The sequence below is a fragment of the Oncorhynchus keta genome, chromosome 7 (assembly GCF_023373465.1).
Source record: "Oncorhynchus keta strain PuntledgeMale-10-30-2019 chromosome 7, Oket_V2, whole genome shotgun sequence".
Lineage (NCBI taxonomy): Eukaryota > Metazoa > Chordata > Actinopteri > Salmoniformes > Salmonidae > Oncorhynchus > Oncorhynchus keta.
Window position 1 is genome coordinate 49,123,527 of NC_068427.1, and position 16,932 is coordinate 49,140,458.

The following is a 16,932-nucleotide window of genomic DNA, read 5'->3' on the forward strand; positions in this document are numbered from 1 at the left end:
CGCTGGTGTGTGTGGTACGTGTGGAGGGAACTCCGTATCTCTGCCAGACAGATGAGGTGGGGGAGATCTGTGTGAGTTCTGGGAGCACCGGCGTGGCATACTACGGCCTCCCGGGCATGACCAAGAACACCTTCCAGGTTTGTACTGTGACTTGAACACTCATAATGGTGTCACATTGTTACTGCAAAAGAGTGTGTTCTCAAATCCAAATCAAATCTCAATAACTTTCCTGGTTAATTAAAGGCTATAACTACACAAATGAATACTGAGTCGTGTCTACAGTCATGTTGCCTGTTCCAGACCATCCCAGTAACAGCATTAGGAGCAATGTGTTGTGTATAGTTCTGTTGTCTGTTCCAGACCATCTCGGTAACAGCATTAGGAGCTATGTGGTGTGTGTCTAGTGGTGTGTGTATAGTCCTGTTGCCTGTTCCAGACCATCTCGGTAACAGCATTAGGAGCTATGTGGTGTGTGTCTAGTGGTGTGTGTATAGTCCTGTTGCCTGTTCCAGACCATCCCAGTAAGAGCGTCAGGAGGTCCCATCAGTGGCAGACCCTTCACCAGGACGTCACTACTGGGCTTTGTAGGACCTGTGAGTTCACTGTTATCCGTTTCTAGGAGCCTCACATTCCCAGCTGCTAGCATGATGTCTGCTAAATGTGTCTGCTAGCATGATGTCTGCTAAATGCGTCTCCTAGCATGATGTCTGCTAAATGCGTCTGCTAAATGTGTCTGCTAGCATGTCTGCTAGCATGTTTTTTTTATTTTTATTTTATTTTTTTTTCCATTTAGCAGACGCTTTTATCCAAAGCGACTTACAGTCATGTGTGCATACATTCTACGTATGGGTGGTCCCATCTAGCATGTCTGCTAGATGTGTCTGCTAGATGTGTCTGCTAGATGTGTCTGCTAGATGTGTCTGCTAGATGTGTCTGCTAGATGTGTCTGCTAGATGTGTCTGCTAGATGTGTCTGCTAAATGTGTCTGCTAAATGTGTCTGCTAAATGTGTCTGCTAGCATGGTGTCTGCTAAATGTGTCTGCTAGCATGGTGTCTGCTAAATGTGTCTGCTAGCATGATGTCTGCTAAATGCACCTGCTAGCATGATATCGGCTCGCATGATATCGGCTAGCACGATGTCTGCTAGCACGATGTCTGCTAGCATGATGTCTGCTAAATGTGTCTGCTAAATGTGTCTGCTAGCACGATGTCTGCTAAATGTGTCTGCTAGCATGTCTGCTAAATGTATCTGCTAGCATGATGTCTGCTAGATGTGCTAAATGTGTCTGCTAGCATGTCTGCTAAATGTATCTGCTAGCATGATGTCTGCTAGATGTGTCTGCTAGATGTGTCTGCTAGATGTGTCTGCTAAATGTGTCTGCTAAATGTGTCTGCTAAATGTGTCTACTAGCATGGTGTCTGCTAAATGTGTCTGCTAGCATGATGTCTGCTAAATGCACCTGCTAGCATGATATCGGCTAGCATGATGTCTGCTAGCATGATGTCTGCTAAATGTGTCTGCTAAATGTGTCTGCTAGCATGGTGTCTGCTAGCATGATGTCTGCTAGCATGATGTCTGCTAAATGTGTCTGCTAGCATGATGTCTGCTAAATGCATCTCCTAGCATGATATCTGCTAGCACGATGTCTGCTAGCATGGTGTCTGCTAGCATGTCTGCTAAATGTGTCTGCTAGCATGTCTGCTAAATTTATCTGCTAGCATGTCTGCTAGATAGATGTATCTGCTAGATGTATCTGCTAGATGTATCTGCTAGATGTATCTGCTAGATGTATCTGCTAGATGTATCTGCTAGATGTATCTGCTAGATGTGTCTGCTAGATGTGTCTGCTAGATGTATCTGCTAGATGTGTCTGCTAAATGCACCTGCTAGCATGATGTCTGCTAGCATGATGTCTGCTAGCATGATGGCTGCTAGATGTGTCTGCTAAATGTGTCTGCTAAATGTGTCTGCTAAATGTGTCTGCTAGCATGGTGTCTGCTAAATGTGTCTGCTAGCATGATGTCTGCATAATGCACCTGCTAGCATGATATCGGCTAGCATGATGTCTGCTAGCATGACGTCTGCTAGATGTGTCTGCTAGATGTGTCTGCTAGATGTGTCTGCTAGATGTGTCTGCTAGATGTTTCTACTAGCATGGTGTCTGCTAAATGTGTCTGCTAGCATGATGTCTGCTAAATGCACCTGCTAGCATGATATCGGCTAGCATGATGTCTGCTAGCATGGTGTCTGCTAGCATGGTGTCTGCTAGCATGATGTCTGCTAGCATGATGTCTGCTAAATGTGTCTGCTAAATGTGTCTGCTAGCATGATGTCTGCTAAATGCATCTCCTAGCATGATATCTGCTAGCACGATGTCTGCTAGCATGTCTGCTAAATATGTCTGCTAAATGTGTCTGCTAGCATGATGTCTGCTAAATGTGTCTGCTAGCATGTCTGCTAAATGTATCTGCTAGCATGATGTCTGCTAGATGTATCTGCTAGATGTATCTGCTAGATGTGTCGGCTAGATGTGTCGGCTAGCATGATGTCTGCTAGCATGATGTCTGCTAGCATGATGTCTGCTAAATGTGTCTGCTAGCATGGTGTCTGCTAGCATGATGTCTGCTAAATGTGTCTGCTAGCATGATGTCTGCTAAATGTGTCTGCTAGCATGTCTGCTAAATGTATCTGCTAGCATGATGTCTGCTAAATGTGTCTGCTAAATGTGTCTGCTAAATGTGTCTGCTAAATGTGTCTGCTAGATGTGTCTGCTAGATGTGTCTACTAGCATGGTGTCTGCTAAATGTGTCTGCTAGCATGATGTCTGCTAAATGCACCTGCTAGCATGATATCGGCTAGCATGATGTCTGCTAGCATGGTGTCTGCTAGCATGATGTCTGCTAGCATGATGTCTGCTAAATGTGTCTGCTAAATGTGTCTGCTAGCATGGTGTCTGCTAGCATGATGTCTGCTAAATGTGTCGGCTAGCATGATGTCTGCTAGCATGGTGTCTGCTAGCATGATGTCTGCTAAATGCATCTCCTAGCATGATATCTGCTAGCACGATGTCTGCTAGCATGTCTGCTAAATATGTCTGCTAAATGTGTCTGCTAGCATGATGTCTGCTAGATGTATCTGCTAGATGTATCTGCTAGATGTGTCGGCTAGATGTGTCGGCTAGCATGATGTCTGCTAGATGTATCTGCTAGATGTATCTGCTAGATGTATCTGCTAGCATGTCTGCTAAATGTATCTGCTAGCATGATGTCTGCTAGATGTATCTGCTAGATGTATCTGCTAGATGTATCTGCTAGATGTGTCGGCTAGATGTGTCGGCTAGCATGATGTCTGCTAGCATGATGTCTGCTAGCATGATGTCTGCTAGCATGATGTCTGCTAAATGTGTCTGCTAGCATGTCTGCTAAATGTATCTGCTAGCATGATGTCTGCTAGATGTATCTGCTAGATGTATCTGCTAGATGTGTCGGCTAGATGTGTCGGCTAGCATGATGTCTGCTAGCATGATGTCTGCTAGCATGATGTCTGCTAGCATGATGTCTGCTAAATGTGTCTGCTAGCATGATGTCTGCTAGATGTATCTGCTAGATGTATCTGCTAGATGTATCGGCTAGATGTGTCGGCTAGCATGATGTCTGCTAGCATGATGTCTGCTAGCATGATGTCTGCTAAATGTGTCTGCTAGCATGTCTGCTAAATGTATCTGCTAGCATGATGTCTGCTAGATGTATCTGCTAGATGTATCTGCTAGATGTGTCGGCTAGATGTGTCGGCTAGCATGATGTCTGCTAGCATGATGTCTGCTAAATGTGTCTGCTAAATGTGTCTGCTAGCATGGTGTCTGCTAGCATGATGTCTGCTAGCATGATGTCTGCTAGCATGATGTCTGCTAAATGTGTCTGCTAAATGTGTCTGCTAGCATGGTGTCTGCTAGCATGATGTCTGCTAGCATGGTGTCTGCTAGCATGATGTCTGCTAGCATGATGTCTGCTAGCATGATGTCTGCTAAATGTGTCTGCTAAATGTGTCTGCTAGCATGGTGTCTGCTAGCATGATGTCTGCTAGCATGATGTCTGCTAAATGTGTCTGCTAGATGTGTCGGCTAGCATGATGTCTGCTAGCATGGTGTCTGCTAGCATGATGTCTGCTAAATGTGTCTGCTAGCATGATGTCTGCTAAATGTGTCTGCTAGCATGTCTGCTAAATGTATCTGCTAGCATGATGTCTGCTAGATGTATCTGCTAGATGTATCTGCTAGATGTATCTGCTAGATGTGTCTGCTAAATGTGTCTGCTAAATGTGTCTGCTAAATGTGTCTGCTAGATGTATCTGCTAGATGTGTCTGCTAGATGTGTCTGCTAAATGCACCTGCTAGCATGATATCGGCTAGCATGATGTCTGCTAGCATGATGTCTGCTAGCATGATGTCTGCTAGCATGATGTCTGCTAGATGTATCTGCTAGATGTGTCTGCTAAATGCACCTGCTAGCATGATATCGGCTAGCATGATGTCTGCTAGCATGATGTCTGCTAGCATGATGTCTGCTAGATGTGTCTGCTAAATGTGTCTGCTAAATGTGTCTGCTAGCATGGTGTCTGCTAAATGTGTCTGCTAAATGTGTCTGCTAGCATGATGTCTGCATAATGCACCTGCTAGCATGATATCGGCTAGCATGATGTCTGCTAAATGTGTCTGCTAGCATGATGTTTGCTAGCATAATGTCTGCTAGCATGATGTCTGCTAGCATAATGTCTGCTAGCATGATGTCTGCTAAATGCATCTCCTAGCATGATGTCTGCTAGCACAGTGTCTGCTAGCATGTCTGCTAAATATGTCTGCTAGCATGATGTCTGCTAAATGTATCTGCTAGATGTATCTGCTAGATGTGTCTGCTAGATGTGTCTGCTAGATGTGTCTGCTAAATGTGTCTGCTAAATGTGTCTGCTAAATGTGTCTGCTAGATGTGTCTGCTAGATGTGTCTGCTAAATGTGTCTGCTAAATGTGTCTGCTAGATGTGTCTGCTAGATGTGTCTGCTAAATGTGTCTGCTAAATGTGTCTGCTAAATGTGTCTGCTAAATGTGTCTGCTAGATGTGTCTGCTAGATGTGTCTGCTAGATGTGTCTGCTAGATGTGTCTGCTAAATGTGTCTGCTAAATGTGTCTGCTAAATGTGTCTGCTAGATGTGTCTGCTAGATGTGTCTGCTAAATGTGTCTGCTAAATGTGTCTGCTAGCATGATGTCTGCTAAATGTGTCTGCTAAATGTGTCTGCTAGCATGATGTCTGCTAAATGCACCTGCTAGCATGATATCGGCTAGAATGATGTCTGCTAGCATGATGTCTGCTAGCATGGTGTCTGCTAAATGTGTCTGCTAGCATGATGTCTGCATAATGCACCTGCTAGCATGATATCGGCTAGCATGATGTCTGCTAGCATGATGTCTGCTAATTGTGTCTGCTAGCATGATGTCTGCTAGCATGATGTCTGCTAGCATGATGTCTGCTAAATGTATCTGCCAGCATGATGTCTGCTAATTGTATCTGCTAGCATGATGTCTGCTAGCATGATGTCTGCTAGCATGATGTCTGCTAATTGTGTCTGCTAGCATGATGTCTGCTAAATGTATCTGCTAGCATGATGTCTGCTAATTGTATCTGCTAGCATGATGTCTGCTAATTGTGTCTGCTAGCATGATGTCTGCTAATTGTATCTGCTAGCATGATGTCTGCTAAATGTATCTGCTAGCATGATGTCTGCTAAATGTGTCTGCTAGCATGATGTCTGCTAAATGTGTCTGCTAGCATGATGTCTGCTAAATGCGTCTCCTAGCATGACGTCTGCTAAATGCGTCTCCTAGCATGGTGTCTGATAAATGTGTCTGATAAATGTGTCCTAGCATGATGTCTACTAAATGCATCTGCTAAATGTACAAAGAGTTTTCGAACACCTACTCATTCAAGAGTTTTTCTTTATTTTTACTATTTTCTACATTGTAGAATAATAGTGAAAACAAACTATAACATATATGGAATCATGTAGTAACCAAAAAACTGTTAAACAAATCTAAATATATTTTATATTTGAGATTCTTCAAATAGCCACTCTTTGCCTTGATGACAGCTTTGCACACTCTTGGCTTTCTCTCAACAAGCTTCACCTGGAATGATTTTCCAACCTATGCTGAGCACTTGTTGGCTGCTTTTCCTTCATTCTGCGGTCCGACTCATCCCAAACCATCTCAATTTGCTGCTGTCATCAAGGCAAAGGGTGGCTACTTTGAAGAAACTCAAATATAAACTCTAGTTAGATTTTTCGGTTACTACATGATTCCAAACGTTTTACCGGTAGTGTATCTGCTAGCATGATGTCTGTTAAATGTAGCTAAATTAGGTATAGCTGAATTCAGCAGATAATAATTTCACTGTTACTCTGTTTACTAAGCATGTGACAAATAACATTTTATTTTACTTGACATACTGCTGGACCTGACCATCCATTTCACTGTTAGTCGACACCTGTTACCAAGCATGTGATAAATACATATTTTATTTTATTTGACAAGATGTGTTGGGCAGTGACTAACCACCCTGTGTGTGTGGTCTCCAGGACAACCTAGTGTTTATCGTGGGTAGAATGGACGGGCTGATGACGGTGTGTGGGCGGAGACACAACGCTGATGATGTGGTTGCCACGGCGCTGGCAGTGGAGCCCATGAAGTTTGTCTACAGGGGGAGGTGAGGAGGGAGGTTCTGTGTTCTAGGATAGCAGTGTTGTGGTGTTCTAGGATAGCAGTGTTGGTGTTGTGTTCTAGGATAGCAGTGGTGTTGTGTTCTAGGATAGCAGTGTTGTTGTTGTGTTCTAGGATAGCAGTGTTGTTGTTGTGTTCTAGGATAGCAGTGTTCTCTGTTGTGTTCTAGGATAGCAGTGGTGTTGTGTTCTAGGATAGCAGTGGTGTTGTGTTCTAGGATAGCAGTGTTGTTGTTGTGTTCTAGGATAGCAGTGTTGTTGTTGTGTTCTAGGATAGCAGTGGTGTTGTGTTCTAGGATAGCAGTGGTGTTGTGTTCTAGGATAGCAGTGGTGTTGTGTTCTAGGATAGCAGTGGTGTTGTGTTCTAGGATAGCAGTGGTGTTGTGTTCTAGGATAGCAGTGGTGTTGTGTTCTAGGATAGCAGTGTTGTTGTTGTGTTCTAGGATAGCAGTGTTGTTGTTGTGTTCTAGGATAGCAGTGTTCTCTGTTGTGTTCTAGGATAGCAGTGGTGTTGTGTTCTATGATAGCAGTGGTGTTGTTGTGGTGTTCTAGGATAGCAGTGTTGTTTTTGTGGTGTTCTAGGATTGCAGTGTTGTGTTGTTCTAGGATAGCAGTGGTGTTGTTGTGGTGGTCTAGGATAGCAGTGTTGTTTTTGTGGTGTTCTATGATAGCAGTGGTGTTGTGTTCTATGATAGCAGTGGTGTTGTGTTCTAGGATAGCAGTGTTGTTGTGGTGTTCTAGTGGTCCTTCTGTAGCTCAGTTGGTAGAGCATGGCGCTTGTAACGCCAGGGTAGTGGGTTCGATCCCCAGGACCACCCATACGTAGAATGTATGCACACATGACTGTAAGTCGCTTTGGATAAAAGCGTCTGCTAAATGGCATATATTATTATTTATTTTATTATATTCTAGGAGAGCAGTGTTGTTGTTGTGGTGTTCTAGGATTGTAGTGTTGTTGTTGTGGTGTTATAGGATTGCAGTGTTGTTGTTGTGGTGTTCTAGGATTGCAGTGTTGTTGTTGTGTTCTAGGATAGCAGTGTTGTTGGTATTCTAGGATAGCAGTGTTGTTGTTGTGGTGTTCTAGGATAGCAGTGTTGTTGGTATTCTAGGATAGCAGTGTTCTAGGATTGTAGTGTTGTTGTTGTGGTGTTATAGGATTGCAGTGTTGTTGTTGTGGTGTTCTAGGATAGCAGTGTTGTTGGTATTCTAGGATAGCAGTGTTGTTGTTGTGGTGTTCTAGGATTGTAGTGTTGTTGTTGTGGTGTTATAGGATTGCAGTGTTGTTGTTGTGGTGTTCTAGGATAGCAGTGTTGTTGTGGTGTTCTATGATAGCAGTGTTGTTGTGGTGTTCTAGGATAGCAGTCTTGTTGTATGCTAGGATAGCAGTATAGTTGTAGTGTTCTAGGATAGCAGTCTTGTTGTGTGCTAGGATAGCAGTATAGTTGTAGTGTTCTAGGATAGCAGTGTTGTTGTTCTAGGATAGCAGTGTTGTTGTTCTAGGATAGCAGTGTTGTTGTAGGATAGCAGTGTTGTTGTTGTGGTTTTCTAGGATAGCAGTGTTGTTGTTCTAGGATAGCAGTGTTGTTGTTCTAGGATAGCAGTGTTGTTGTAGGATAGCAGTGTTTTTGTTGTGGTGTTCTAGGATAGCAGTGTTGTTGTTCTAGGATAGCAGTGTTGTTGTAGGATAGCAGTGTTGTTGTTGTGGTGTTCTAGGATAGCAGTGTTGTTGTTGTGGTGTTCTAGGATTGCAGTGTTGTTGTTGTGGTGTTCTAGGATTGCAGTGTTGTTGTTGTGGTGTTCTAGGATAGCAGTGTTGTTGGTGTTCTAGGATTGCAGTGTTGTTGTGTTCTAGGATAGCAGTGTTCTCTGTTGTGTTCTAGGATAGCAGTGTTCTCCGTCTCGGTTCTCCATGATGAGCGTATTGTAGTGGTGGCAGAACAGAGACCAGATGCTTCAGAGGAGGGCAGCTTCCAGTGGATGAGCCGCGTTCTACAGGTACAACACAGTGTATATACATCATGTATACAACACCTCTTCAAGTCCATTTAAAGCTGCATGATGTTCTGAGTCAAATCAATATAGTGGAACACACATCTAGTAACCCCTCCTGTCTGTCTGGCTGTATTTTCTACAGGCTATAGACAGTATTCACCAGGTGGTCCCTATCAGCATGTCTGTTGTATTTTCTACAGGCTATAGACAGTATTCACCAGGTGGTCCCTATCAGCATGTCTGTTGTATTTTCTACAGGCTATAGACAGTATTCACCAGGTGGTCCCTGTCAGCATGTCTGTTGTATTTTCTACAGGCTATAGACAGTATTCACCAGGTGGGGGTGTACTGTCTAGCTCTGGTCCCTGCCAACACAATGCCCAAGGCTCCGCTGGGGGGGATCCATATCTCAGAGACCAAACAGAGGTTTCTGGAAGGAGCTCTCCACCCCTGCAACGTCCTCATGTGTCCTCACAGCTGTGTTACCAACCTGCCCAAACCACGGCAGAAACAACCAGGTAGGATGGGACTTTTCATTCAAGGCTCCAAAATGTGTCACTGGTTGTGCCCGAATGTTCTACAAGCCTACTGTTCAGAACCTACTGTTAGAACAATATTCTGTTCAGGACCTACTGTTAGAACTATATACTGTTCAGGACCTACTGTTAGAACTATATACTGTTCAGGACCTACTGTTAGAACTATATTCTGTTCAGGACCTACTGTTAGAACTATATACTGTTCAGGACCTACTGTTAGAACTATATACTGTTCAGGACCTACTGTTAGAACTATATACTGTTCAGGACCTACTGTTAGAACTATATACTGTTCAGGACCTACTGTTAGAACTATATACTGTTCAGGACCTACTGTTAGAACTATATACTGTTCAGAACCTACTGTTAGAACTATATACTGTTCAGGACCTACTGTTAGAACTATATACTGTTCAGGACCTACTATTAGAACTATATACTGTTCAGGACCTACTGTTAGAACTATATACTGTTCAGGACCTACTGTTAGAACTATATACTGTTCAGGACCTACTGTTAGAACTATATACTGTTCAGGACCTACTGTTAGAACTATATACTGTTCAGGACCTACTGTTAGAACTATATTCTGTTCAGGACCTACTGTTAGAACTATATACTGTTCAGGACCTACTGTTAGAACTATATTCTGTTCAGGACCTACTGTTAGAACTATATACTGTTCAGGACCTACTGTTAGAATATATACTGTTCAGGACCTACTGTTAGAACTATATACTGTTCAGGACCTACTGTTAGAACTATATACTGTTCAGGACCTACTGTTAGAACTATATACTGTTCAGGACCTACTGTTAGAACTATATTCTGTTCAGGACCTACTGTTAGAACTATATACTGTTCAGGACCTACTGTTAGAACTATATACTGTTCAGGACCTACTGTTAGAACTATATACTGTTCAGGACCTACTGTTAGAACTATATACTGTTCAGAACCTACTGTTAGAACTATATTCTGTTCAGGACCTACTATTAGAACTATATACTGTTCAGGACCTACTGTTAGAACTATATACTGTTCAGGACCTACTGTTAGAACTATATTCTGTTCAGGACCTACTGTTAGAACTATATACTGTTCAGGACCTACTGTTAGAACTATATACTGTTCAGGACCTACTGTTAGAACTATATACTGTTCAGGACCTACTGTTAGAACTATATACTGTTCAGGACCTACTGTTAGAACTATATACTGTTCAGGACCTACTGTTAGAACTATATACTGTTCAGGACCTACTGTTAGAACTATATACTGTTCAGGACCTACTGTTAGAACTATATTCTGTTCAGGACCTACTGTTAGAACTATATACTGTTCAGGACCTACTGTTAGAACTATATACTGTTCAGGACCTACTGTTAGAACTATATACTGTTCAGGACCTACTGTTAGAACTATATACTGTTCAGGACCTACTGTTAGAACTATATACTGTTCAGGACCTACTGTTAGAACTATATTCTGTTCAGGACCTACTGTTAGAACTATATACTGTTCAGGACCTACTGTTAGAACTATATTCTGTTCAGGACCTACTGTTAGAACTATATACTGTTCAGGACCTACTGTTAGAACTATATACTGTTCAGGACCTACTGTTAGAACTATATACTGTTCAGGACCTACTGTTAGAACTATATACTGTTCAGGACCTACTGTTAGAACTATATACTGTTCAGGACCTACTGTTAGAACTATATACTGTTCAGGACCTACTGTTAGAACTATATACTGTTCAGGACCTACTGTTAGAACTATATACTGTTCAGGACCTACTGTTAGAACTATATACTGTTCAGGACCTACTGTTAGAACTATATACTGTTCAGGACCTACTGTTAGAACTATATACTGTTCAGGACCTACTGTTAGAACTATATACTGTTCAGGACCTACTGTTAGAACTATATACTGTTCAGGACCTACTGTTAGAACTATATACTGTTCAGGACCTACTGTTAGAACTATATACTGTTCAGGACCTACTGTTAGAACTATATACTGTTCAGGACCTACTGTTAGAACTATATTCTGTTCAGGACCTACTGTTAGAACTATATACTGTTCAGGACCTACTGTTAGAACTATATTCTGTTCAGGACCTACTGTTAGAACTATATACTGTTCAGGACCTACTGTTAGAACTATATTCTGTTCAGGACCTACTGTTAGAACTATATACTGTTCAGGACCTACTGTTAGAACTATATACTGTTCAGGACCTACTGTTAGAACTATATACTGTTCAGGACCTACTGTTAGAACTATATACTGTTCAGGACCTACTGTTAGAACTATATACTGTTCAGGACCTACTGTTAGAACTATATACTGTTCAGGACCTACTGTTAGAACTATATACTGTTCAGAACCTACTGTTAGAACTATATTCTGTTCAGGACCTACTATTAGAACTATATACTGTTCAGGACCTACTGTTAGAACTATATTCTGTTCAGGACCTACTGTTAGAACTATATTCTGTTCAGGACCTACTGTTAGAACTATATACTGTTCAGGACCTACTGTTAGAACTATATACTGTTCAGGACCTACTGTTAGAACTATATACTGTTCAGGACCTACTGTTAGAACTATATACTGTTCAGGACCTACTGTTAGAACTATATACTGTTCAGGACCTACTGTTAGAACTATATTCTGTTCAGGACCTACTGTTAGAACTATATACTGTTCAGGACCTACTGTTAGAACTATATTCTGTTCAGGACCTACTGTTAGAACTATATACTGTTCAGGACCTACTGTTAGAACTATATACTGTTCAGGACCTACTGTTAGAACTATATACTGTTCAGGACCTACTGTTAGAACTATATACTGTTCAGGACCTACTGTTAGAACTATATACTGTTCAGGACCTACTGTTAGAACTATATTCTGTTCAGGACCTACTGTTAGAACTATATACTGTTCAGGACCTACTGTTAGAACTATATTCTGTTCAGGACCTACTGTTAGAACTATATACTGTTCAGGACCTACTGTTAGAACTATATACTGTTCAGGACCTACTGTTAGAACTATATACTGTTCAGGACCTACTGTTAGAACTATATACTGTTCAGGACCTACTGTTAGAACTATATACTGTTCAGGACCTACTGTTAGAACTATATACTGTTCAGGACCTACTGTTAGAACTATATACTGTTCAGGACCTACTGTTAGAACTATATACTGTTCAGGACTTACTGTTAGAACTATATACTGTTCAGGACCTACTGTTAGAACTATATACTGTTCAGGACCTACTGTTAGAACTATATACTGTTCAGGACCTACTGTTAGAACTATATACTGTTCAGGACCTACTGTTAGAACTATATACTGTTCAGGACCTACTGTTAGAACTATATACTGTTCAGGACCTACTGTTAGAACTATCTACTGTTCAGGACCTACTGTTAGAACTATATTCTGTTCAGGACCTACTGTTAGAACTATATACTGTTCAGGACCTACTGTTAGAACTATATTCTGTTCAGGACCTACTGTTAGAACTATATACTGTTCAGGACCTACTGTTAGAACTATATACTGTTCAGGACCTACTGTTAGAACTATATACTGTTCAGGACCTACTGTTAGAACTATATACTGTTCAGAACCTACTGTTAGAACTATATTCTGTTCAGAACCTACTGTTAGAACTATATACTGTTCAGGACCTACTGTTAGAACTATATACTGTTCAGGACCTACTGTTAGAACTATATACTGTTCAGGACCTACTGTTAGAACTATATACTGTTCAGGACCTACTGTTAGAACTGCAGTTGAAGTGGGAATTTTACATAGGTTGGAGGCATTAAAACTCGTTTTTCAACCACCCCACAAATTTCTTGATAACAAACTATAGTTTTGGCAAGTCGTTTAGGACATCTACTTTGTTCATGACACAGCAAATTTTTCCAACCATTGTTTACAGACAGATTATTTCAAATATTTTCCTGACACCACACTCAGAGGGCCTTCACCTCGTCGTTGTTGGTGGTCAAGCCTATCACTGTAGTGTCGTCTGCAATCTTAATGATTGAGTTGGAGGCGTGCATGGCCACGCAGTCATGGTTGAAAAGGGGGTACAGGAGAGGGCTGAGAATGCACCCTTGTGGGGCCCCAGTGTTGAGGATCAGCGGGGTGGAGATGTTGTTTCCTACCCTCACCACCTGGAGGCGGGCCATCAAAGTCCAGGTCCCAGTTGCACAGGGCGGGGTCGAAACCCAGCTTTTTTTATTTTTTATTTATTTTTATTTCACCTTTATTTAACCAGGTAGGCTAGTTGAGAACAGGTTCTCATTTGCAACTGCGACCTGGCCAAGATAAAGCATAGCAGTGTGAACAGACAACACAGAGTTACACATGGAGTAAACAATTAACAAGTCAATAACACAGAGAAAAAAGGGGAGTCTATATACAATGTGTGCAAAAGGCATGAGGAGGTAGGTGAATAATTACAATTTTGCAGATTAACACTGTAGTGATAAATGATCAGATGGTCATGTACAGGTAGAGATACTGGTATGCAAAAGAGCAGAAAAGTCAATAAATATAAACAGTATGGGGATGAGGTAGGTAAATTGGGTGGGCTATTTACCGATAGACTATGTACAGCTGCAGTGATCGGTTAGCTGCTTAGATAGCAGATGTTTGAAGTTGGTGAGGGAGATAAGTCTCCAACTTCAGCGATTTTTGCAATTCATTCCAGTCACAGGCAGCAGAGAACTGGAACGAAAGGCGGCCGAATGAGGTGTTGGCTTTAGGGATGATCAATGAGATACACCTGCTGGACCTTAATGAAGAGTTTGGAGGGTACTATGGTGTTAAATGCTGAGCTGTTAAAGCCATGTCAGGAATTGTGAAACTGAGTTTAAATGTATTTGGCTAAGGTGTATGGAAACTTCTGACTTCAACTGTATATACTGTTCAGAACCTACTGTTAAAACTACTAGACTGTTCAGAACCTACTGTAGAACTATCTACTGATCAGAACCTACTGTTAAAACTACTAGACTGTTCAGAACCTACTGTAGAACTATCTACCGCTAGAACTATCTACTGTTCAGAACCTACTGTAGAACTATCTACTGTTCAGAACCTACTGTAGAACTATCTACCGTTCAGAACCTACTGTAGAACTATCTACCGTTCGGAACCTACTGTAGAACTATCTACTGTTCAGAACCTACTGTAGAACTATCTACCGTTCAGAACCTACTGTAGAACTATCTACTGTTCAGAACCTACTGTAGAACTATCTACTGTTCAGAACCTATTGTTACTCAATTCAGGAGGAAACAAATAGGTGGTGGTGGTGAGGATGATGATTGTGATGATGATTGTGGTGGTGGTGATGTGTGTTGGACAGAGGTGGGTCCTGCCTCTATGATCGTGGGGAACCTGGTAGCAGGGAAGAGGATTGCTCAGGCCTGTGGGAGAGACGTGGCTCAACTAGAGGACAATGACCAGGCACGTAAGGTACAGATCATGCCTCCTCACCTTTCACCTGGACACACAGAGATATGTAAGGTACAGATCATTCCTCCTCACCTTTCACCTGGACACACAGAGATATTTAAGGTACAGATCATTCCTCCTCACCTTTCACCTGGACACACAGAGATATGTAAGGTACAGATCATTCCTCCTCACCTTTCATCTGGACACACAGAGATATGTAAGGTACAGATCATGCCTCCTCACCTTTCATCTGGACACACAGAGATATGTAAGGTACAGATCATTCCTCTTCACCTTTCACCTGGACACACAGAGATACGTAAGGTACAGATCATTCCTCCTCACCTTTCACCTGGACACACAGAGATATGTAAGGTACAGATCATTCCTCCTCACCTTTCACCTGGACACACAGAGATATTTAAGGTACAGATCATTCCTCTTCACCTTTCACCTGGACACACAGAGATATGTAAGGTACAGATCATTCCTCCTCACCTTTCACCTGGACACACAGAGATACGTAAGGTACAGATCATTCCTCCTCACCTTTCACCTGGACACACAGAGATATGTAAGGTACAGATCATGTCTCCTCACCTTTCACCTGGACACACAGAGATACGTAAGGTACAGATCATGCCTCCTCACCTTTCACCTGGACACACAGAGATACGTAAGGTACAGATCATTCCTCCTCACCTTTCACCTGGACACACAGAGATATATATGTAAGGTACAGATCATTCCTCCTCACCTTTCACCTGGACACACAGAGATACGTAAGGTACAGACCATGCCTCCTCACCTTTCACCTGGGCACACAGGTAACTTCTGTTCTGTGTGTATACTAAGGATCTCCTGGTTCTGTGTGTATACTTAGTATCTCCTGGTTGTCTCCAATAGTTCCTGTACATGCAGGATGTTCTCCAGTGGAGAGCCCAGGCCACACCTGACCATCCCCTGTTCCTGGTGCTCAACGCCAAGGTACCTGCTTTGTCTCTTCTAAGACAGCTGCCAGCACTTACCATAGGCATGCTGTCAATGTCTGCTCTGACAGTGTCTAACACTTACCATAGGCAGACTGTCAATGTCTGCTCTGACAGTGTCTAACACTTACCATAGGCAGACTGTCAATGTCTGCTCTGACACAGCCAGCACTTACCATAGGCAGACTGTCAATGTCTGCTCTGACAGTGTCCAATACTTACCATAGGCATGCTGTCAATGTCTGCTCTGACACAGCCAGCACTTACCATAGGCATGCTGTCAATGTCTGCTCTGACAGTGTCCAACACTTACCATAGGCATGCTGTCAATGTCTGCTCTGACAGTGTCTAACACTTACCATAGGCATGTTGTCAATGTCTGCTCTGACAGTGTCTAACACTTACCATAGGCATGCTGTCAATGTCTGCTCTGACAGTGTCTAACACTTACCATAGGCATGCTGTCAATGTCTGCTCTGACAGTGTCTAACACTTACCATAGGCATGCTGTCAATGTCTGCTCTGACACAGCCAGCACTTACCATAGGCATGCTGTCAATGTCTGCTCTGACACAGCCAGCACTTACCATAGGCAGACTGTCAATGTCTGCTCTGACACAGCCAGCACTTACCATAGGCATGCTGTCAATGTCTGCTCTGACACAGCCAGTACTTACCATAGGCAGACTGTCAATGTCTGCTCTGACACAGCCAGCACTTACCATAGGCATGCTGTCAATGTCTGCTCTGACAGTGTCTAACACTTACCATAGGCAGACTGTCAATGTCTGCTCTGACAGTGTCTAACACTTACCATAGGCAGACTGTCAATGTCTGCTCTGACACAGCCAGCACTTACCATAGGCATGCTGTCAATGTCTGCTCTGACAGTGTCTAACACTTACCATAGGCAGACTGTCAATGTCTGCTCTGACACAGCCAACTCTTACCATAGGCAAGCTGTCAATGTCTGCTCTGACACAGCCAGCACTTACCATAGGCATGCTGTCAATGTCTGCTCTGACACAGCCAGCACTTACCATAGGCATGCTGTCAATGTCTGCTCTGACAGTGTCCAACACTTACCATAGGCAGACTGTCAATGTCTGCTCTGACACAGCCAGCACTTACCATAG

The 16,932-nt window shown here is 42.5% G+C and overlaps 1 protein-coding gene across 11 annotated transcripts in view; it reads left to right on the plus strand.

Annotated features, from left to right (window-relative positions):
• The window catches only part of dip2a (disco-interacting protein 2 homolog A), a 274,567-nt gene that overhangs the window by 202,313 nt on the left and 55,322 nt on the right, over nucleotides 1-16,932 (plus strand). For 9 of the 11 annotated variants that reach the window (XR_008140278.1, XM_052523083.1, XM_052523088.1 and 6 more), the window contains 7 exons: nucleotides 1-137; nucleotides 513-593; nucleotides 6,628-6,755; nucleotides 8,649-8,763; nucleotides 9,077-9,278; nucleotides 14,716-14,825; nucleotides 15,714-15,794. Coding sequence is in view for 10 of the 11 variants with exons in the window: in XM_052523083.1 (XP_052379043.1) it covers nucleotides 1-137; nucleotides 513-593; nucleotides 6,628-6,755; nucleotides 8,649-8,763; nucleotides 9,077-9,278; nucleotides 14,716-14,825; nucleotides 15,714-15,794 (854 nt within the window). In the remaining variant the exon portion in view is untranslated. The remainder of the gene's footprint in view (nucleotides 138-512; nucleotides 594-6,627; nucleotides 6,756-8,648; nucleotides 8,764-9,076; nucleotides 9,279-14,715; nucleotides 14,826-15,713; nucleotides 15,795-16,932) is intronic. The other 2 variants (XM_052523084.1, XM_052523087.1) reach the window with 2 other exon arrangements.